Source organism: Aricia agestis, chromosome 3 (genome assembly GCF_905147365.1).
Source record: "Aricia agestis chromosome 3, ilAriAges1.1, whole genome shotgun sequence".
Taxonomy (NCBI): domain Eukaryota; kingdom Metazoa; phylum Arthropoda; class Insecta; order Lepidoptera; family Lycaenidae; genus Aricia; species Aricia agestis.
This window is the reverse complement of record NC_056408.1, coordinates 5,380,145-5,404,254: the sequence shown is the minus strand read 5'-3', so window position 1 is coordinate 5,404,254 and position 24,110 is coordinate 5,380,145. Positions and strand designations below refer to the sequence as shown.

Below are 24,110 nucleotides of genomic sequence, written 5' to 3'. Positions count from 1 at the left end.
CACACCTCTGGTGCAACCCAACCCAACCTAAGTAATATTATATTAAAGCTCGACTTGACATAAAATAACACTCACTCATTTACTTACAGATTGAGGTTTATTTCGTGGAATATTGCTTAAAAATAATAATAACATTAATACTAAATTAAAAAACCGGCCAAGTGCGAGAACTCGCCCATGAAAGGCTCCGCAGCAGCAATAAGGTTTATTTCTATGAAATTAAAAGGTTTTTGATTTATTTTTATATTTCAGTTGATTTAATGAAAGTTAAATTAAGGTTTACCATTTATGACCAAAATCTTAAATATATGTACGTACTTATAATTTAAAAGTATTAAATATATTTCCGTTGTCTGGTACCTGTAACACAAGTCCTTCAGGTACTTAGCACGGGGCCAGACTGACGTGGTGTGAAGCGTCCATAGATATTATAGATATGAAATGCAAACCCTAAAGTATTATTTCACTTTGTTTTGTTACAAGCTGTATATTGAGCGAGCTTAATTTCATCCTATAAGTAACTAAAGCTAAGTTACTCCACTGTATATTTTTACTGTGATAAAAGCTCCTTTTGTGCTTTACGCCTTTAACTGAACCTTCTTTTCCAGTTGCCTGCGGCGCGCGGACATTATCAAAGTGTTCGACGGCAGGGACGCGGCGGCGCCGGCCATCGCGATGCTCTGTAATGAGCTTGCCGGTGAGCTTTGTGAGCTTTTGTAGCTGTAGCACTTAGCTTACTGCACCTATGAAGAAAGTGTCATTCTATGATTCTACTTATTCAATACATTCGTCGTTCATACACGTCTTAAACGAATTTTCCACACGTACCTTCTTGTATTTTTTACGAAATTATTAAATTTAACTTTTATTAAAATAAGCGTTGCATACTCCTAAAAAAGGAAAAAAAAATATATAGTTGTTTTAAAAGATTAAAATATATACAAGTTATATATTTTAGGGTTCAAAACGGCGCACTATTGAAGTTTACAAAAAATATCCACAGCCGAACATAATATAACCTCCTCGTTTTTTGGAAGTCGGTTAAAAATTAGCGCGACTTATTTAAACGTATAAAATGACTTCAGTGGGCTTCGGCTTGCGCTGGGCACCTCTAACAAAAGATCTTCCTTTAAAAACAAAACTTTTTACAATGTTCGGTGTTCCAACAATTCTTAGAGATTTCATACCATTCAAAGTTTCATAACAACACTTTCTTCTTCCAGGCTACGAGGTCCTCTCCACCGGTCCCTCGCTGCTGCTGCAGTTCACCGCCAACTCCGCGACACCTGGCCAGGGGTTCGCTGCCACATACCACTTCCAACCACCGCCGGATTCCACAGCTGCAGGTATTGAGTTGCTGGGTTTATGCAAGGTGTCGAGTTGTGGGGTTTTGCATGGCGTTGAGTTGGTTGGGGGGTAGAGCGAGGTATTGAGTTGCTGGTGGGGGTTTCATAAGGTATTGAATTGGGTTTGGTGGTTTTGCAAGGGCGTGGTTGCAGGGGATCAGAGGGCCTAGACAAGCGGCAAGCGATTATCGTAAACGCTAACAAAATGTATGCGATTTGACATAAGTCATCGCTTCGCTAGCGAATACTAATGTCAAATCCCATACATTATGTGGCGTTGGCGTTTACGATAATCGCTTGCCGCTTGTCTAGGCCCTCAGATTCACTATGTAAAAATATCGTTGCGGGGTTTTTTGTTGTTTCAGTATGTTCGCGGAGACCATGCCAGATTATGAAAGTGCCGCGCCAGTATTAGGTCCTGCTCATTCATTGTCACTTGTGTTGGCACTGCCAAAATTACAACCCATTGTTTTTTGTCGTTTGTTTTGCATAGGCAAAGCTCTCTCTCTCCCATGTACCGTACTAATATAATATTACTAGGCACCTGTTAAACCAATATACTGCATAGTAATATACAAGTTGGTAAACATAATATTATGTTCCGGGTGACAATAATACTTGCTTGCATCGAATACATTATGAATAGGAACGCTGGCAGGCCTCCAGGCTTGGAGTTAGTCATTCTAATAGCTTATAACTCGCTGTAAGCTATGACGACTTCATACACAGCGGCTTAGTAAGAAGTTTAATAAATAAACTGCTGGTTGCGGTTGTGACGGCAGGGAATGCATTAGGTAGATATGTTTTGTTTGGTTTGGTGTATTTCTGCGAGCACAAAATATTACAATAGCTCAAAAGTTGTTGTCATTTGTAAGTTGTAACACTTTAAGGCTGAATTTCCACCAGGTTTCCACCATGTGTTGCGAGGATTGTGTTTTTGAGAACTAATAGAATCGCTTCACTGACGTGAGCTTGCCATGACATCGCTCAGCGCTGGGATCCTAATGGTTCTCAAAAACACATTCCTCGCAACACATCTCTGGTGGAAACGCAGCCTTTGACAGCAGTTTGACACGATAGACCCTAAGGCTACATGGCGGCACCTGGTGGCAAATAGAATTTCAAACACCCTCATTGTGTTCCAAATGGTGATGGTTAATTTACAAAAAAGTTAAAGCGTATTTGACTATTACATTTTCAAGTTATAAAGTTAACTGCCCTAGCTAACTAACCATTGCAGCTTATATTCGGGCATCGGAATAATCAAAGTCGTAAAATCCAAGAAATCACTTTTAATAATCCTTTATAATAATTTTTATTATTTTAAAAATTGTTATGCTGCGGTAGTACAAAAAAAAAACAATAATTCTGGAGCATAATAATATTATTATTAGTTTTTAGTATAATTGTATGTATGTTAGTCTATAAGGTATTTATAATATGGGCCAAGATGCCTGAGTTAAATAAATAAATTAAATAATTAATTAAATTAAATAAAAATATTTTATGGGTTTTATTATAAGCGCCATCTATGAAAAGGCTCAGAAACGAAAAAGTATGGCGGCACTTGAAATCGTTTTACTGCACACCACAAGATGTCACTAAATATTTTGACGTAGACGATCTAAAACACAACATTGAAGTGGTAGACCGTAGTGAAGTGAAATTATTTAACTTCTGAGCCTGTTGGGTATTTTTTACCGAAACAAATTTATTTTCTAAAACCAAAATAGTGACATCTATATTTTTTTTGGATACACCAAAGACGGTAGACGAAACCTGACGACGAAGTAGTTACTACCTCACCGCTAGATGACGCTAACCCCTTATTCACTTTTCAGACTCGGATCGCCTGCTAAAGTTGAGCTTCGGAAAAGCCTTCGAATCCCTCGGTCCTGAAGTCAGCGCAACAAGTAAGTGGTCTTAAAGTTCTACTGTACGGATATCGAAAATACCCAGACTTTTGAGAAAACTTTCATGATTTATAGCGGAACAATGCGACGGGTTCTGTTTACTTTAAAGTTGAAAACTATAGCTTTCGGATATCTCGGATTTGAAGAAAAAAATCGCATTTCATTCTCATCTTGGACTTACATGCTAATAATATTGCTGAAATAATATTATTAACAAGAAGTTAATGCTAAAAAGTTTTTTTTTTTCAGTTTTGTTAAGGGCACTTGCCTGGATCTAGTTTTTTTTTTTATAAACCCTAGGTTAAATATTATGGGTTAAGAGACGCAGATACGCAAGTGAACCTTATCCAGGTAAGTACTAAGTAGTCATAATGCGACTTACAACGATTAACAAGGATAAGCTATTGGTTAACTTAAATAACCAGATAAATTGAATACAAGTTATACGGCATACCTAACGAAGTAAAGAAACCTAGTCAACTTACCTTTAATAAAACCCTTAATAAATAAATAAAATACAATGTCATTATAAGTTCTCCCGGCTGTCGCGGTAAGCCTTGAATCAATTTAAATGTCCGACTGATATTTATTGAGTTTTTCAATAAAATGCGAGAACGAAGAAGTGTACCTTGATTCTACTGTATTATGCGGCGTTAATGCAGCAGCCTTAGTCAGTTTCCCTTAAAAATACAAAACAGTAACTTCAAGAAATTTACCACTACAAGCTGAGATGAATTGTGATTTACGACACCTAAGTACCTGTAAAGTTTGTGAGAATATAATAACTATAAAGAATACTGGAGGTAAAGCGTAGCTATAATATAAAGTCTATAGTCTATTACGCACCTAGATCAGAAAAATAAGAAAATATGTCTCAGATCACATGACGTAATTGTTGGCCGAGGCGAAGTCGAGGTCAACAAACATGTGATCTGAGGCTTTCTTATTTACTGCCCATGGTGCGTATACTATTTTGCTCCTCGACGGAGGCGGAAAACGGCAACATCGGTAGGTAAGCGCAGTGGGACGAAAGTTGACGTTTTCCGCCCGGAGGTGAGAAAAATACTTTTTCCCTTGCAATATCTTATTTCGTTTCCCTCGTTTAAATATATCGAACTATATTACCTATATAAAGTAAGTTAATAATAAATAGAGAGTGCATACCTACTTAATAGACAATTAGGTGACTATTAGGCATCTAATAGTCTATTAAGTACCTCCAGTACAATTAATACACTAAGTAGAAACTACCTAAGAGTGTTCTATACAACTCCAAATGAACCCCGAGTCCCCGACATTTCTCGGTTTAAAAAAATATGTTCATGAAATTCCTTGTTGTTATATTTTGTTATGAGATGTCCCTATTGTGGCGTAGATTCAATTCCACAACAGCTGTTCGAGGTTAAACGACAATTTGACACACTGATAAGGCACATTAATTAAAACGTATACAAAGGTATTAAAAGTGCCACAGGTTTATGAACTTAAAGAAGTGTCGGAGATAGTTATATCATGAGTATGGACGCGTAGCTAGTAGGAACAAACGTACACATTACACAATGATATCCATAGAAATACTAATGTGAAAGTGTGTCTGTCTGTTTTTTTTTAAGATTTTGCTGCAATTTAGTATGGACATTCTTTCAGTCCCGGAAAAGGACATAGGATACTTTTTATGTACGGTTCCCGCAAGATAAACGGATTTTGGCGCAATGGAGTTGCGGGCGTCATCTAATACTTCTATAATTTATTTATTTTTATTTATTTATTTTATAATAATATTATTATCTTTTGTTGTACCGTGTGTGAGGAAATTTTTCAACTTGCCAAGCACAAATGCATTGATAACTGAATATTCGTAACATTATCAAATGAAAAAGTTCATGTTTCGAAAGTAACAATGGTTCGTGAGCAGGCATTAGATTAATTCGATACCCCATAATATGTCAGCATATTTTATTAAATTTATATTATAATTAATTCAATAACAACATTTACTTGTACCATCGAGGAAATTGATTCCTAGGCATATGACGGACCTTTTTTTTTTTTTTTTTATGAAATAAGGGGGCAAACGAGCAAACGGGTCACCTGATGGAAAGCAACTTCCGTCGCCCATGGACACTCGCAGCATCAGAAGAGCTGCATGTGCGTTGCCGGCCTTTTAAGAGGGAATAGGGTAATAGGGGAGGGTAGGGAAGGGAAGGGAATAGGGGAGGGTAGGAAAGGGAATAGGGTAGGGGATTGGGCCTCCGGTAAACTCACTCACTCGGCGAAACACAGCGCAAGCGCTGTTTCACACCGGTTTTCTGTGAGAACGTGGTATTTATACGTCAATTGGTCGGATTATGTCAATTCAATGTTAACTGTAATCGGGCGGATGGGTTTGACGTAACGCGACCAAATTACTTAGGTCCGCCATATGCCTGAAATGAACTACTCTGATAGTACACTATGTAGCTTTTAAAGTCAGATGTCAGTGAGAAGTATTTTCAAAGTACAAATGTTAAACTAGCAATTTCGCAAAGTACAGAATATGGAAGTGAAATCACAGAGTCGAAAACTGTGTCGCCGTAACACGACAGCGACAGCGGCAAAGGGTCGACACAATACTGTTTCCTTTCGGGCTTCCTCTGTAAACCTTACTGGTTATTGCTACTTTAAAAGCAAAATGTGTTGTTTTATAGTGTAATATTATAAAATAGGCGCCACAGTATTTGCTTTTGAAGTTCTTAACTTATTATATGATAAGATAGCGGCAAAGTGTCATTTTCGGTCCATACTCGAATATTTTAATATACACAAGTGTATTTATCATTGAAAAAAAACTTTTCGATTTAACTGTGGTTAAAATTTTTCCAAACGCAAAATAATCAGTACCTTCCCAAAACGTTACAAACAAAGAAACAGCTTAAGTGCTAATATCATTACCTTTCCTTTTGACTTTGTCGTGATCGGGTAATTAATTTAACTATTAAGTCGGACATAATATTCCGTTAAACCAATCAGCGCGCGTTATATTTTATTTAGCATTACAATCAATATTTTATAATGTTACCAATTTGAAAAATGTGTTTTTTTTAGAGAGGGGAGAAAGATGATTTGAAATCTAAAAATGTGGCTTCTATGTATAGCTTAGCTAGATGATGAAGTGGGTAAGTCAAAAAGTTTGATCAAATTATAAAGGAAAACCCCTAGTAGTTGATCAATGCTCATATTTTCAATTATCCAGACATCTAAACCTTCATAACTCTACAAATGATCACAGTCGATATCCGGGCCTTCATTAAATCCTGCGGCGAACATATTTTACGTCCAACTGACATTTCATTTTAGTCCAGTTTTAAACTATAAATGACTTTTTGTTGTCATGCCGAAGTTCATTATAAATTCTAGTGTAATTAGAATTCTGATTGCATATTGAAGTGATTTCGGTCGGAGACTGAATTTCCTAATTTAAATCTTACATAATATGAAATTCTAGTGTCTCCCTGTTGGTTTCCAAGTTCCTCCAAAACGGCTGGACCGATTGTGTTGTAATTTTGTATGTTCTTCATTCTTGAAATAACGTTGTAGCATACCAGCCAGCCAGCGCACAGTCCTGAATAACGCGATCGCAGTTTTTTTTTAGATCGGCGTCTTGACAACGTTTGAAATGACTACAATGGGCTCAAGAATATTGGCATTACAACTTTTGTCGGATCGGCTAATTACTAGTAATGCTAAGTACTCACATACGGCAAAAGCTCGATCGACCAATATCGTCGAGCAAAACCCGCGGCTTCGGCTTTCGGCCACACATTCAGCATTGCTCGATAGTTTTACTCTAAATCGATATAAGTATTTAATTCCATCGAGCCGGCTCGATGCGAGCCTTTGAGCTGTGAGTTTTGCGGTCCACACAGTAATAATTATTACTCGATTTGAAGTAAAACTCTCGAGCAAAACCGTATGTGAGTACTTAGCATAAGACTATTTCGCTTTGATAATGTAAACGAAGTATTTCTATTTTATGTTTAAGATTAAATAAAGAGTGACAATAAATATCACTTTTCGTCTATCGAACCATAAAAGAAAATATAAAATGAATTCTGCACAACAAAATCCTATGAAAGGCTTTAAAATCGACGTAACATAAAACAAACTCTCATAAAAGCATATTTTAAAGCGGAGTGATCCGAAAAATATCGCGAAAACGCATAAATATTAACAGGCTTAGAGCGAGAAGGCAGATCGTGCTGTCCCGCTCGCTCGCAGAGGTCACAGAGAATACTTGATCAGCTGTTATTAACTCTGCCTACTCAACTATTAAATTTTAATTTTATTTCCCCGGTGTGACAAAACCCTTATGACGGACACTTGTACGTGTAGGGGTTTTAGGATAATCCACATCCCCGTAGAGCAGGGGTTTTCAAACTTTGGGGTACGGTGCGCTGCTGGAAGTGTTATATTTTTATTCGGAACACAATACGTGGGAGAGCCATGCTTCGGCACGAATGGGCCGGCTCTACCGGAGAAATACCACGTTCTCACAGAAAACCGGCGTGAAACAGCGCTTGCGCTGTGTTTCGCCGAGTGAGTGAGTTTACCGGAGGCCCAATCCTCTACCCTAATTCCTTCCCTACCCTCCCCTATTCCCTTCCCTTCCCATCCCTACCCTCCCCTATTACCCTATTCCCTCTTCAAAGGCCGGCAACGCATCTGCAGCTCTTCTGATGCTGCGAGTGTCCATGGGCGACGGAAGTTGCTTTCCATCAGGTGACCCGTTTGCTCGTTTGCCCCCTTATTTCATAAAAAAAAATTAGATAATATCATCATAATATATTTTTTTAATCTCAGTCGAAAAATTTATTCTTTAATAAGTTTTTCGACTTCTATGGCATCAAACCAATACACTTCATACATAGCTAAGATTTTATTGGGCTCATTTGCTAGTCTCATCTCTGTGCTGTGGCATAAATGGGTCATTTTGATTAGGGTGTGGACTGTGGACAGAGAATTGTTTAGTGACAGCCTTATCTCGTTGTGGTCTCTACGTATCTTATGCGTCCCAGTATATTTTACCTGTAATTATAATAACTTCTATGATAAGGTTGTCTATGATACTGTCTAGTTCTACAGAACTAGACAGTATCACAATAAGGGTAAGAAACCCAAAAATATGGTTTGCTGTCTGTTTGTCAGTTAAAATTATTGTCTTAAGTGAAAAAGTAAATGAATAATTTATAGATGTAAGCTTCAAAGGAAGATGGGTCTTCTTAACTTAGTCGAGCTATGTCGTATTTGGTGTAATCTGACGACTAACCATAACCCAAACAAAGTATGTAAGTCAGCCAGTATGCTGAACAGAATGCTAAGACCAAAAGGCAGGGCCCCGTATAAAAATTTGTTTGGGAAGAATTTTAGAAGGGAGGAATCTTTTATTATTTTTGCTGACGGACTTGGGGGGCCCCCGTAAATTGGGGCCCGTATAATTGATACGGCGGTAGCTATGCTCCTGGCTAAGACATTCACTGCAGGCTTTTGAATCAATTTCTCTATTACATATCACCACTATTAAAATATTTATTACTTTTTAAACGTTTATACGAACTTAAAACCTCAATTCAATTTAAAATAGGCATAAAATTTACTTATTCAAAGACGTTCAGAAACTCAAGGTCGCAAACACGTTCACATAATAAACTAATGTAAAATGAACACGAAAATAAAATAAACCAGCGGAATGGTGTTGCTCGCCCGTAAATAACTAATAGAGGCTGCAGCTGCATTATACGGACGCGATTTTTGGCAGAAAACTATTTTATAAGCTTTACATTTTTAGAAGTGGGGAGGAGTGAATTTTAGGTAGGCATGTTAGTGAAACAATGTGTTATTATTGCTTATTATTTGTTGTGATTTAAGGTATATTTCTTTTTTCTGCTTGTGAGAATTAAGAGATTACGCATACCTAGCGATTTTATTTATACAACAAATGAATTTTAAAAAATAATTGAAAAGTATTCGTAATTTTGCTTTATCCAAATTAATTATTATCATTGTGCTATTAAAATATTTTAATATTCATCCATTTCATGATATAGAGTAATTTAAGTGATGGATTTCCACCGAAAAAATATATTCTATTTACATATTATAATATCTTAGAAAAGTCAAAACTGTACATTGAATATTTTTTTAAATAATACATGGGGCGTTTGTCTTTCGATATACAATCGATATCGAAAGACAAAAACATAGTTTTTAGAATTTTTGTCTGTTTGTATGTCCGGGCTAAACTCCAAAAGTACTTCATTTATTTACTTCAAATTTTGTATAAATATTACTAAGAGGTCGGGTCTATTTGTTAGGCTACATAATATTATCACGTTATCACCTACTTTTGGTGCTGTAGAGCCTTCACGCAGACGACGCGGGCAGCAGCCAAAACTTCTATTTAAACTGAGGGCAGCAGCTAGTAAATCTAAAATTTAGATTTACATATTTTTTCTAAATACATAATTGCAGCATATCGCTACGAAGCTCTACGAAGTTCGTAGCACACGCTACGCGGCTGCTACGGTGTTTGCTACTAGTATATTTTATGGAAATTTTTTCAAAAACATGATTAAGGGCTGGCTTACACGTATTAAGTTGATAAGTAGTTAACTAAATTTTAAGTTATTTATTGCATGTAAACACAAAATTTAGTGGCAAGTAGCAAGTTCAAATTTAGTTAAGAACTAAACAAGGAAATGAGAAATTTGACTATTTTCTATTATGTTGGCAGGCGGGGCTTGTCACTTGACACATTTCAGGCAGGCACTTCAAATTAAGTAAAAATTTAGTTACTACTTATCTACTTAATACATGTAAACCAGCCATAAGCTATAAATTAGTACCTAACTAGAACATAGTATTTTTTTTTATGAAATAAGGGGGCAAACGAGCAAACGGGTCACCTGATGGAAAGCAACTTCCGTCGCCCATGGACACTCGCAGCATCAGAAGAGCTGCAAGTGCGTTGCCGGCCTTTTAAGAGGGAATAGGGTAATAGAGGAGGGTAGGGAAGGGAAGGGAAGGGAATAGTTGAGGGTAGGGAAGGGAATAGGGTAGGGGTTAGGGGATTGGGCCTCCGGTAAACTCACTCACTCGGCGAAACACAGCGCAAGCGCTGTTTCACGCCGGTTTTCTGTGAGAACGTGGTATTTATCCGGTCGAGCCGGCCCATTCGTGCCGAAGCATGGCTCTCCCACGTATATTATAGTAACATAAGCTACGTGAATGTTCGTGCATATATTTTACGCAAAAAACGACTCAACTTATTTTGATCTCATTTGGAATAGTAGTATTATAATATTATTATATTATAATACTACTATTACATTACTCTCTAAAATTCCATTCCATTTCACTGGTATTTTTATACTATATAATTATATTATCTTTTTGCATAGCCAAAAATAATACAGTAATAAAAGCGTTACACACTTGTTATCGTCTAAATGAAACTTAACCTGAACGGAGTAACTAGAACTTTCATTTGAGACACAATATATTTTGTAAACAGCAATCAAAGAACGTCGAGTGCTATTCAGCGAGGATGAGCTTTCGTACAGAAGCTCAGAGCTTTTGAAATTCGACACTTTATGTATCTAATTAACAAAACAGTAGAGATCTTAATAATGTTGACTTTCTTGAGACAGTGAAGTAAGGAGTGATTTGCAGATCTCAACGTTTTATTAGAACCATTCCATACTAATACTAGTATATCTGTCTATCTGTTGTATACATGCTTAGTTCGCTAAATTGATCAAGTTCGTTATGAAGATTTGAACCGTAAAACCGTACCGTAGAAAGTTTCTTTTTAAATCAAAATTATTTAAAGAAAATGTATGCCACTTGTATTAAATGCAACAGAATTGAACAAAATGTCGAACATTTCGCTGAAAATGTTATAATGTAGTATAGTGTATGAGTCTACACATGAAATGGAAGGCGCATTTCGTGAAACTTCACAGTAATAAGATGGTTGCTTGTTAAAGAAAATAATGAGGAAACAAAACTATTGTGTAATTTTTGTTTCATTTTCAAACTATCTATATATTTTATTACTTTTTGTCATGATCTTAAACTTGGTTAAATATGAAAATAACAAATATTATGTAGCCAATAATAAAGCTTAATTAATAATTATATAATAGAAGTGACTATTTGTAGAAACGCAGCTTAAGGCCATCCCCTGAGTAAACGACCTTGACCATACATTTGCCGCGTTGCTGAGATCGCGCCAAAATCCTATTTTTTTTTACTTATCTTAGTTCAAAATTGACCTAAAAAAATTCAAACGTCCAGTATGTAGTTAATGAAATTGTCGATCCATTGGCGTGTGTTTCAAATGATCATAATTTGTAAATACTAGGGAGATGCTGAATGTATGCTTCAATTTAAATAAATTGGTATTACTTTGGAAGCTGATATCATGAGTATAAAAAACAAAAATAGGAAATTAATAACTATGAAAGGAACGTTCATATACTGAAGATTATTGCTGTATTTTTATTATAATTTTGTAGCTTTAAAATTATGTGTTACGAGCGTTTACACCTTTCACGCTCAATTTGGCTTAAAACTGTACTTTTCAAACTTGAAAAAATCATCAACCACTTATCTTTATAAAAATGTTGATAACTTATTTTTATAGGAAATTTCACTGTCTATATAGTTAGTAGAGAAAAAAATACGATTTATAGAGTATTTGTACATTAAATCTCGATACCATAACTGAGGTTTTCTTAAATTCCGTTTTAGTATCAGTTTTGAAGCTTTTAATTTACGAAACCCGCGTGATCAGCTAATTAAAAAATAATAATAACCTATTGACAAGATCCTTAAGCAAATAGTTAGCAGAAAAAATATTTCGTTTAGGTATATAACTTTATGTAATTTGAATTAAAAAAATGAGAAATATCAAAGAAATATCAAGGAATTAAAACTATTTTTTTACCTATTTATTTAATATAATAATAGCTTCATATCATAGAAGAACACTTTAATTTAAGAAATTGTTTTTAAATATCAACAAATATTTTGTTGTTTTTTTTCTACAAATATTTTAAAACTACTATAAATCGCTGCGCGCAAAGCAATTCAAATAGTCCGCAGGTTTGTATGGAAACTTGAAATTAGGTGTAAACCCTCTTAAACTTTAAAAACGGTAAATAACGGCATCTCCGAAGGGGGGGCGTCTTAAAATGTAGCTGTAGCAAATTTCGTAGCACATTCGTACACTGTGCTACGAAAAATGTATATCGTAGTAACATGCTACAACCAGTTTTACATCACATAATATGACTTAACGGACAGACACAGAAATATATTTTGATGATTACTTAACTTCAATTGAATAATTAAATTAAGTCAAACTCTTCCTTAAATTTGCAAATCATTAAATGTCTCTGAGTGCAGCAGTAGTAAGCGATATAATTAAGTTCAGTATAATATCATAAGCTTTAACGGCCGTTCCCAATATTTGATCTATCTCTGGTTTTGCCCTACTAGAGATAGGAATAGCTCACAATTGACATAAAATATATGTCTCTAATGTCTCTAATCTCACATTAGAATGTGAGCTATTCCTATCTCTAGTAGGGCAAAACCAGAGATAGATCAAATATTGGGAACGGCCGTTAGTCGCTGTCCTTGAAATCATACTACCACTTCTTACCGATCTTACATTTTTTAAGTCGCAATAGATCGCAATTATTATTATTCAAGAGCTTCGTTTTCTTTTTGTTAAAATACTGACTGCTATAAATAATTATAATATTACCCAGTACCCTATATATTATTCGTAGCCAGTACCCCAATCCTACATTATAAAACTCCGGAAATCGGTTGTTTAACGTTCGACATACAATATGAGAATAAAAAGAAATATTATATTACAAGAATATAATGGCAATTGGAAGGCACTGTCACGGGAGCTTGAGTGTAACTATATTTACATTCACTGTCTATAAACTGCGCGAAAAGTCTTTTGTCTTTATCATCATTTCTCATATCTAGCTTTTACACCGAAGCAGTATTCATGCGGTATTAACCTAGCACAATCAGGACACAGAAGTTAGCGAGTTAAATTAATAGATGGTATCGGTGAAACCTCTCACTAATGAGGCCGGCAGTGACAGCGGTCCGCAGATTAATATCCAATCCCTCAAACTTTATTGACACGGAAATTTACGTGCTGGATATCCACTTTCTAATGTCCTTTAGTTGCGACTTAAGTGCAATTATAGATGCTTGAATAAGATTTTCGAAACAAAACACGCAGTTGTACAGTACTCCCAAATTAATGATGCGCATATAAATATTCGCTAATTGTCGTTATCACTAAAACACCCGAATCTATGAAACGTAGGAGCCCCAAACAATGCACTTGCATTTTGCACCTTGTACAAAGGAAATAGAAGTAAATATCATATAGCCGGTGACTGTCCGCTGTCGCCGGTCCGTCAAGTGCTCCGGGAAGCCATCGCGGCGTTACAACGCTAACGTCCAAGCAACGTCAGGCGCCTCTACGTCGCTGAAAAGCAATGTTTTTCTTAAAGATAAGCTTAAAACAACGCTTGCAGCGACGTCTTCCGACGCTCGGGAAATACGATCGTTGCCGAAAAATTACGAAAATTTCTATGCGCATTATCACTTTGGGAGCACTGTATGTTAGTACATACTGTCAGAGAAGTTGATTCGTTTATGCAAATCAGTGACCTAGGTAATTTAGTTGCATTATGTCGAACCCAGCCATCACACCTTGCATTGAATTGACATAGCTCGTCCAAATAATGTGGGTCCGTTATCTGTCTATGAATCAGTTTTTTCTATGGTACAAAGAGTATAATGAGTCATAAGGGGGCCGGTCCACAGATATAGATTAAGATAGATACCACATGTCGCTCCATTTGTATGAAAACGAGCGTGCCACGTTTTTACTACCTACTGTGACGTACCGATGGTAAGAAACGTGTCCAATAACAAGGCCAACGTTTCTATTTGAATTTCTACAGCTCAAAACGGCATTTTAAGGCATTTAGGCATATTTAAAATTCCGATTGACGTCCGATTCCGATAGCAGACTAAATAAAGACTTTCGAAAGACGAGCATTGCTCGTCGTTTGGGAACGCGATATGGCAAGCGAAGTACATACACATCTCTCTATCTTGATCTATGTCTGTGGCCAGGCCATAACACTGCGTTGCGGCGTCGTATCGCAAAAACAAAATGGCACAGAAATGCGATGTCATCGGAAATCTCGCTGTCGCGTCGCAAATTTCCGCGATGCGTTCTGCGACGTCGTAGATTTTTACGATGCTACGCCGCAACGCACTATTGTGGCCTGGTCCACTCATTTTATTAATGTTACCTTCATAAATGCGACATTGATATTCGTTTGACATCAGTTAAATAATAAAATAAAGAAGCTATTTCATTTGCAATACTAGGAATATCAAATAGAACATCTTTGTAACAGGACACTCGGGAGTTGACAAGGTCTGTAAATAATATCTACCGTTAATTTTGTATTCTTGTGAAGTCGTTAAAAGTTATCGCTACTGATTTAAGTCTTTATTTTTTAGTCTTTGTAATATTGTCTTCAAATTAATATTTTTAAGGGTTTTTTTTTAATGAAATAAGGGGGCAAACGAGCAAACGGGTCACCTGATGGAAAGCAACTTCCGTTGCCCATGGACACTCGCAGCATCAGAAGAGCTGCTGGTACGTTGCCGGCCTTTTAAGAGGGAATAGGGTAATATAGGTAGCGATGGGAAGGAAAGGGGATAGGGGAGGGTAGGGAAGGGAATAGGGTAGGGGATTGGGCCTCCGGTAAACTCACTCACTCGGCGAAACACAGCGCAAGCGCTGTTCAAGCCGGTTTTCTGTGAGAACGTGGTATTTCTCCGGTCGAGCCGGCCCATTCGTGCCGAAGCATGGCTCTCCCACGTTATTATATTATATAAGGTATTATATAGGGTCGGGTAATTTTAAGTTAATTACGTGTAACTTATATTTCGCATTATTTTAGCAGTCTTATTCTGAAGCCCCTATAATGTTTTTTTTATATTTTTATTAGACTTTACCGACTTAAAAGTTAGTAATAACAACCAAAAAAATGTAAAGTAAAGTTTACTACAGATACAAACAATATATAAAGGTATTCAAGTAATCAACAAAGGAAGTTTTAGCAAAACATTTTTTTGTTCGTTCACACTGATGGATTGTACCATAGAGGCGTCAAGTTTAGGCTCCGTGTATACTGATGACAAGAGACAAAAATACTATCTACTTGACTACCATTTTATTGTCTTTTTTTAGACTATTATAATCTTGCCTAAATTCCGTCCAGTAGTTTTGGCGTGAAGACATATTACTCATAAACTTTTGTACACTTTGAGTTGCCCAACTATTTCTTGTGAGTTGTGGAGATACAGGAGTTACTGTAATTATAACAAAAAAGTAATAAGTACATAAATTATTACTTTTTTGTTATAATTTTCATACCACAGCATTGAGATACTTGACGTCAACATATCGAGCGAAGTCCAGTTCCGATATCATCTTGAGGGTAAGGCCAAATTAGCCTCGAAGAAGCTTGGCGTTCTTAACAGAGCGAGACAGTACTTCAGTCCGGACCAACGCCTACAACTCTACAAGGCGCAGGTGCGGCCTCATATGGAATATTGTTCTCATCTCTGGGCAGGGGCGCCAAAATACAAACTGCTCCCTCTGGATCGTATCCAACAAAGGGCTGCTCGAATTGTTGACTGCCATAGTGTTTCAAACAGCTTGGACCCCCTGGAATTACGCCGAGATGTTGCTTCACTCTGCACCCTCTATCGGTTGTATCACGGGGAGTGCTCTGAGGAATTGTTCGGAATCATACCACCTGCAACTTTTCGCTATCGTCCCACGCGAAAAACATACCATCCTCACCACCTTGATGAGTGGCAGTCTTCCACAGTGCGTTTTTCGCGTAACTTTCTGCCGCGCACTGTAAAACTCTGGAATGAACTGTCACCAGCAGTATTTCCGGATCGATACGACCTGCAAACCTTCAAGAAAAGAGCGTATACCCTCTTAAAAGGCCGGCAACGCACCTGCAGCTCTTCTGATGTTGCGAGTGTCCATGGGCGACGGTAGTTGCTTACCATCAGGTGACCCGTTTGCTCGTTTGCCCCCTTATTTAATTAAAAAAAAAACACAAAATATTATGATAAAAAAGTTTTCAGGCCTGCCTAACATCTGAACCAGGCCTTCACAAAATTCAGTGTACACACGAAAGAAAATAAAGAAAAGTATAGAATTCTTCAATAGCCTTTTCAAGATTATTTGTGACATGTCGGAAGTACCGGGAATTTCCCGTAAACATTTTGTATCGATGAATCAATTACGTTCCGATAAAGTATTCCGATTCGGACGTTCGAACTTGAAATGTTTGGTTGGTTTGTCAGTTGGATTTATACAAAACAACAAATACTAAAAACAAAATAAAATTAATATAAATTAAGGGCTCCCATACAAGAAACGTAATTTTTTGGGCCTTTTTTGCTCGTAATCAATAATGGCAATAGCTGGCACTTGAAATTTTCACAAAATCCTTAATTCGCTCGCGTTAAGAAGTATTATTATATACAAACTTTCATCCCCTATTTAAACCCCTCGGGGTTGGAATTTATTAAAATCCTTTCTTGGCGGATGCCTACGTCATAACATCTACCTGCATGCCAAATTTAAGCCCGATCCGTCCAGTGGTTTGGGCTGTGCGTTGATAGTTCGCTATGTCAATCAGTCAGTCACCTTTGAGTTTTATATATATATATATATATATATATATAGATAATAAAATTGAAATAAAATAAATATTTAAGGGGGCTCCCATACAAAAAAAACAATATTTTGCCTACTTTCGATCTATAGTACGGAACCTGTTTTGTTCGTTCATTTCGTTGATAAAGCTGTCTCTTCATCACAAATACCTCTTGTCACCAGTATAAAACTTCAAATATAACATCTTACAGAATCACCACATACAGAAAGTACTGAACCACATCATATCCTACGGATCTCTAACTCTCCACTAGAAGTTTCACGCCTACGCATACACCCTGCGTGAACAATTATTACAGAACCAATGAGTTGACTACTTTCGCACTGATGGTTAGGTAATGGCCTTAAAGGTTGCAAGGGGCAAAGCTAAGACAGTATCAATAGTGGGCTACATCGGCCTTGTATTTGTCAAAGGAGTATGACATAAAATGTATGGAGTTTGGTCCAAATGTCCAGCTCTAACGAGACCTGTATATTAAAATTGTCTACTAAATACTGAATGATTATAACCAGACCGCAATAAAAAATATCCTGTCAGTTAAAAGTTATGGCTTAATGAAAATTTTTACTATTTTGTATGAAAAATATTGTCGATGTAATAAAAATGTATTGAGTTTGTTGCAAATGTACAAATGATACTTATGTAATGGTCTGCTAAATACTGAATCATAATATAACTGAACTGCAACCAAAAATATCCTGTCAGTAAAAAGTTATGATGGAATGAAAAAGTCATATTTTTATTCCATAAAATAGTCTTAATATGATCCTTTGCATTTTTAACTACTTGATCTATGTTATACCATGCCGCTTAGCATTCCCTATTAGGTATGCTTACACTGAAGCAGATGAATATCAATAAGAATATATTTTTCACTCAAAAAATTATTTTTCATATGATCATTACTGAAGGCGCCGTTTGTTATATTTCTATGAATTGTTGCCGCATATAATTTATAACGCCATCTGTTGTTGTGTTTGTGCACTGTTATGACATTGGACGAGGTCTTATCGATCCTGTCCTAATAATCCTCTCTTTCCCTCGATATCCGCTACGCGAGTTTGGCGCCACTTGCGCCAATAGTGAAGTTCGTCGCAAATCGTGGCCGCAGGACTGAAAGAGTGAAGTTCTCTGTTCCGCTTGAGCCGCGCTCCGCGCACCGCACCGCGCTACGCTAAAAGCCGCGAATTTTCTATAACCGCTAAAAAAGGGGGCCCCCCTATACAAGTGACGCTGGAAATCCGCTGTTCCCATCCAAGGTAAGATCTCTAATTTGTTATATTGGTGTATTCATGCAGCAGCAGATGTTAACTTGTGGTGTGGTAACGATTCATAGTTTATAAATTTTTAAACCTAATACAGTCCACTAAATTCGCATACAAACCAATTACTTTTTACTCACATTTTATTTTTATTTTGTCTCATACTGAAAGTTACTCTATATTTAACAGATAATAAGTCAATATGGGTCTCGTTAGTGGTGGAAATTTAGACCGCCTTACTTCATTCTCCTTTATAAAGCCAGTGCTGTATTTTTAAGGTAGCCATTAAACTTTATACTTTACACGAGAATATTCATTGCAAGAGTTCGATTTTGCGTTACAAAGCACTATGTAGTACGGCGACGGGAAAGCGTGTATTTTGCAAAAACTTCAATTCTTTGGTATTTTGTTGAGTAAAAAGAAAGTGACATTTTAAACCCTGTTCTTATAAATTCTGCACCGCATTGGGTCTCATATTGATTTGAACAGAATCAAACCAATACTTTCTATTAATATTGTTTATTTTATTCGATTTTTTTTTATGAAATTAGGTTTTAATTAATAAATTATAATAAGTTTTTCGACTGAGATTAAAAAAATATATTGTCTAATTTTTTTATGTTTTTTATTATGAAATAAGGGGGCAAACGAGCAAACGGGTCACCTGATGGAAAGCAACTTCCATCGCCCATGGACACTCGCAGCATCAGAAGAGCTGCAAGTGCGTTGCCGACCTTTTAAGAGGGAATAGGGTAATAGGGGAGGGTAGGGAAGGGAAGGGAATAGTTGAGGATAGGGAAGGGAATAGGGTAGGGGTTAGGGGATTGGGCCTCCGGTAAACTCACTCACTCGGCGAAACACAGCGCAAGCGCTGTTTCACGCCGGTTTTCTGTGAGAACGTGGTATTTATCCGGTCGAGCCGGCCCATTCGTGCTGAAGCATGGCTCTCCCACGTATAAAATTATGATGCGTTTTAATATTACTAGCGATTTTATTGAATGTAATAAGAAGTAGGGTGCTATTATACGTAATACATAATATATAGCTTTTCATTGCCTCTTATTAATAAAAAGATACAGCTGCCCACTGCGAATCTTTTATAAGTAAAAGTCATAATAAAAAAGATGTCTTCAAATTACAAATTGAAGATGGAATTACACCAAAATTCACTTCAGTCATTCCATCGTTCCACGTGAAATAATTCGTATAGACTATATACAGACATTCTGGAACATTCTAGAACAACCTAGAACATGAGCACAGACGTCGGTCTTTGATATATTTGCTAATTACTCGATTGCTGTTTACAGAGCCGTTTGTAAAGCACACAGCCATGTTTGTTAACGTAGACTTAGAAATAGACATGGCAAGTTGGCAATCCATACTATCCATTAGGGTGGAGCGATTATATTGTATGAAGAAAAAAAATTTTTTTTTTAATGGCATAGCAATAGAAAGTTGCTCTTTAATGAGTAAATTCTGCATACAAAATATAGTTTACTTGTCTTGATGTTATGAGGTGCCCCAACCCAATTGAAAATTCGAAAAATACGAATTTTTTGAAAACATTGGTTTAGTTTTGACAAATAGTATTTTTCTATATTTGCCTTCATCCTTCCTTGTAAAAAAAAACTACATTGTAATACGTTAAATAAAAGCCTGATGCCTTAGCCAAGACCTTTTCTTTATCGCTTTTCTATAGAATCGCCGATCAAAATGTATGGAATTGACTTAAAAATTCGCGAATATGACGTTGACGTTCGACTCGTCTAATGTCAATTCTATACATTTTGATCGACGATTCTATAAAGAATCGATAAAGAAAAGGTCTTGACTACAGGCTCTGGTTAGTGGTATCAATGTTTTATTGAGAAAATTTAAATATTTATGATATATTATCAAGGAATGATCATCAGAAAAAAGGAGATTGTTTGGTATTAAATTGTTTTTTTTATTTCACAATTAGGCATTTCAAACCAACAACCACATTATAAGTTTGTTAATTACTTCTTCCATAAAACGAATAACATCTCCTTTGAAAACTATATTCACAACTGTACCATCACAGCCACCTTTTCTGCCATCAAAATAAATTCTGCGTATACTTTTACATTTGCGATCTGCATCGTGTGTGCTGATCTGTTTTTCATTATTTCTCATCGTATTTTTAACGATCAGTGACAGCACTAGAATCCTTTGATATAATAATACCAACAATCAATATCTTTTAACACAGATAAAGCTATAATAGCAGCTGCTCTGTCAGAGACTCAGGTACAATCGCATACGAGAGCTAACGATGGAAAATTGAATCTCTTTTTCTTGGGTGGCTGAGCAGCTACTTATTTTGGCAATTGATTAGCTTGTAGAAGCTACAAGAAGAAGCTACAATCGCTGGAACTCGTTCTTTCGGTTGTTAAGTCATCATGCAAAGAACGAGAACATGACGTCTGGTTAGGATCCATTATCTCTTGGTTACGAAGTCATTCTTTGTCTTGTGTTTTTATTTTCTTCATATTTTTTAGTCGCATTTAAACCTCCACGGCCTATCATCATTTTTCTTGCAGTTATTTAATTAAGTATATTTACTTAATTAAAGAACTGTCGCTTCCCAAAAAATAAATACTTTATTATTATAAAGTACTTATTTTTTGGGAAGCGACGCTTTTCGCCAGATATGTGAAATTTCCGTAGCCAGTCTTTGGGATAAATCATGAACTGTCGGCTATTTTGTTGTTTTATCCAGCTTTGATTCATATTAATTAATAATTATGTAATTTTTATAATAGAAATATGAGTTGGTAGTTGAAAAACTGGTTACTTCTCCGATAAACCAAAAACGGGATAACATGTCTCTTTTCGTGTTTTGACGACATATTATGACTGTAATAAAGAGAAGTACTAGGTATAAATTATATCGAAAATAGTATTTTATCAACAACAAGTGAACAGGAATTTAAAAATATTACTTACAGGAGTTTATTTTCTTGTGGGTAGTTCTTAAAATCACTGTTTCTCACAAGCAGAATTACAAAATAGCGCGCACTTTATGGCGTTCAGACAACGATTGAAAAGTGCAATGAAAATATCACCTCTCCTGCCTCAATCTCCCCATCTATCTGAGCAATATTCAAGCTTAAACAGTTACGAACATAACGGAATACACATAATATAATTCAGCGTTAATTTCGAAATATTAGAAGTTGGTGGTTTTTGACAAAGTTTTTCGAATTTCTCTTAAGTTCATGACGTTGGGGGCACCTCTTAATTTATTATGATCTAAATAAAATTTTGTACGTATATTTGTGAACAGTGACAGCAACTTTTTATAGGTATGCCGAAACGAATATCAAAAAAAACATTTTTCGCTCCACCCTACTATCCATACTTCCATACTAGTCCATACTAATATTATAAATGCAAAAGTGTGTCTGTCTGTCCGTTACCTCTTCACGCCCAAACCGCTGAATCGGTTTTGCTGAAATTTGGCATGGTGATACTTTGAGACCCGGGAAAGGACATAGGATACTTTTAATCCCGGAAAATGTACGGTTCCCGCACGATAAACTAATTTTGGCGCAAATGGCTAATTTTGGCGGAGTTGGCTTTGTATAATGGCTAATTTTGGCGGAGTTGCGGGGGTCATCTATTCACAGCTCAAAATCTCAACGCCATCTTCATATAAGTAGTACAGACCTACAAGGATCTTGTTACACTTTATCCACGCCTATAAGTGTCATATTAATATTATTAAGGTTTGCCATTAGGTCCTATTCATGACCCCCCAAAACTCGTGATCATAAAAATTTCAAGCTGACGGAAAAATATACCAGCGCGGCGTTAGATTTAAGAGCCCATATGACCCTAACTTAACTACATACTTTAACCTAGATCTCAAAATCTGTAAGGTCTAGAAAACTGATTTTTTTCACACAAGTAACTTCAGTTCATAAAGATTAAATGCTTAAGACGAAAACACGATTACTCAAACAATGCTCGATAGTTTCTTTTTTACAAAAAACCTTGTTTTAGACACATTTTTGCTTGGATCTTCGAAGTTTGCTGTTTTTTCTTTAATATTTTTTAATATCTAAAAAGGTATTGTTAAAACCTAAATTTGCTCAAAACTCTTTTTTCATAATCATTATAGTTCGTCTTTTATTCAACTTAAACTAACTCGGCGATGATTCCGCGCCGTCCTTTTTCACCTGGCATATGAAAGACGGGCGTGAGTGTGAAGAGAGAAGGACGATGTTTGATTTTTAGAGTCAGGTGAGCTCTTAACGAATTACATTATTGTCGTATCTTTAAAGTTTAATCTACAAATGTATATGGTTAATCCTATCTACAGTTTCTCAGCCTATAGTCTAAATTACGGCTTACGTCGACGTGTTAATAGCCTAGGTATTTTAACAGATATTCAGTCTCATCTTGGTGTGGTTTATTAGATCAAATAACAATAAATATCTAATAATTATTATTATTAATAATTCTAAACAGTAATCAGGAGTGTTGTTGACATAACTAACTATTGTCATCAGCTCATTCTCAGGGATTACATTCCAATCAATTCATGTTCAATTAAATAATTATACACTTTCCTTGCATTTATTCCACTATATTATAATATAAGATTTATAACCCAGTTATTATTTTACACGAGCGGTTCTGACAAAATCGGATTTTATATAAATCTAATATAATAAAGTGGAATAAGTGCAAGGAAAGTGTATAATTATTTAATTGAACATGAATTTCCACCAAGGAAGTACATACGATATAAAAACTTTTTCAGTATCATTTTAGACATTCTATGTATATCTTACCTCTATTACAAGAGCTAATCTCCTCGGCTTTGATCCTTTACAAAACTGAATTTTCTTTTTGGAATTCACGAAATCGGTTAGAAAACGGTTTGTTTCATAATTCAGTTGGTCGGCGGCATCCGTTTTGGTCCCACAATAAATCCCGAACATAAATCTACCTTTGTGTGGGTAAAATATAACAGGGACGACGTGATCTTGACTTTCAGATTACTATTGAAAACACTTACCATCACCTGTTCTGTGTGCTCGTTTTATATTAATACGCGAAGTAAAATTGAGGATACTATTTAGAAAGTTGTGTAAAGGAATATGAATGGGCTTAGGAAAAGTTGTAGGGTAGAAGAGCTATGAGACAATGTTTCCTAAAATGACAGAAATAACCTGATAATATAATAATCTGTGAGTTAAGAGCGCATATGACCCTAACTTGACTACATACTTTAACCTAGATCTCAAAATCTGTAAGGTCTAGAAAGCTGATTTTTGACACAAGTAACTTCAGTTCATAAAGATTAAATGCTCAAGACGAAAACACGATTACTCAAAAAATGCTCGATAGTTTCTTTTTTACAAAAAACCTTGTTTTAGACACATTTTTGCTTGGATCTTCGAAGTTTGCTGTCTTTTCTTTAATATTTTTAATATCTAAAAAGGTATTGATAAAACCTAAATTTGCTCAAAACTCTTTTTTCATAATCATTATAGTTCGTCTTTTATTCAAGTAAAACTAACTCGGCGATGATTCCGCGCCGTCGTTTTTCACCTGGCATATGAAAGATCCGTGAGTGTGAAGAGAGAAGGACGATGTTTGGTTTTTAGAGTCAGGTGAGCAAATAGTAATCATTGGAAGGACTGAAACGACCTAAAAAAAAAAGCTAATATTGTTTAAGTGTACACT

At 36.0% G+C, this 24,110-nt stretch overlaps 1 protein-coding gene across 1 annotated transcript in view; it reads left to right on the top strand.

Annotated features, from left to right (window-relative positions):
- LOC121740578 (suppressor of lurcher protein 1-like) overlaps positions 1–24,110 on the top strand; it is a 362,163-nt gene that overhangs the window by 244,931 nt on the left and 93,122 nt on the right. Inside the window, exons 8-10 of the mRNA XM_042133313.1 lie at positions 609–697; positions 1,224–1,346; positions 3,188–3,259. Coding sequence (XP_041989247.1) covers positions 609–697; positions 1,224–1,346; positions 3,188–3,259 — 284 coding nt within the window. The remainder of the gene's footprint in view (positions 1–608; positions 698–1,223; positions 1,347–3,187; positions 3,260–24,110) is intronic.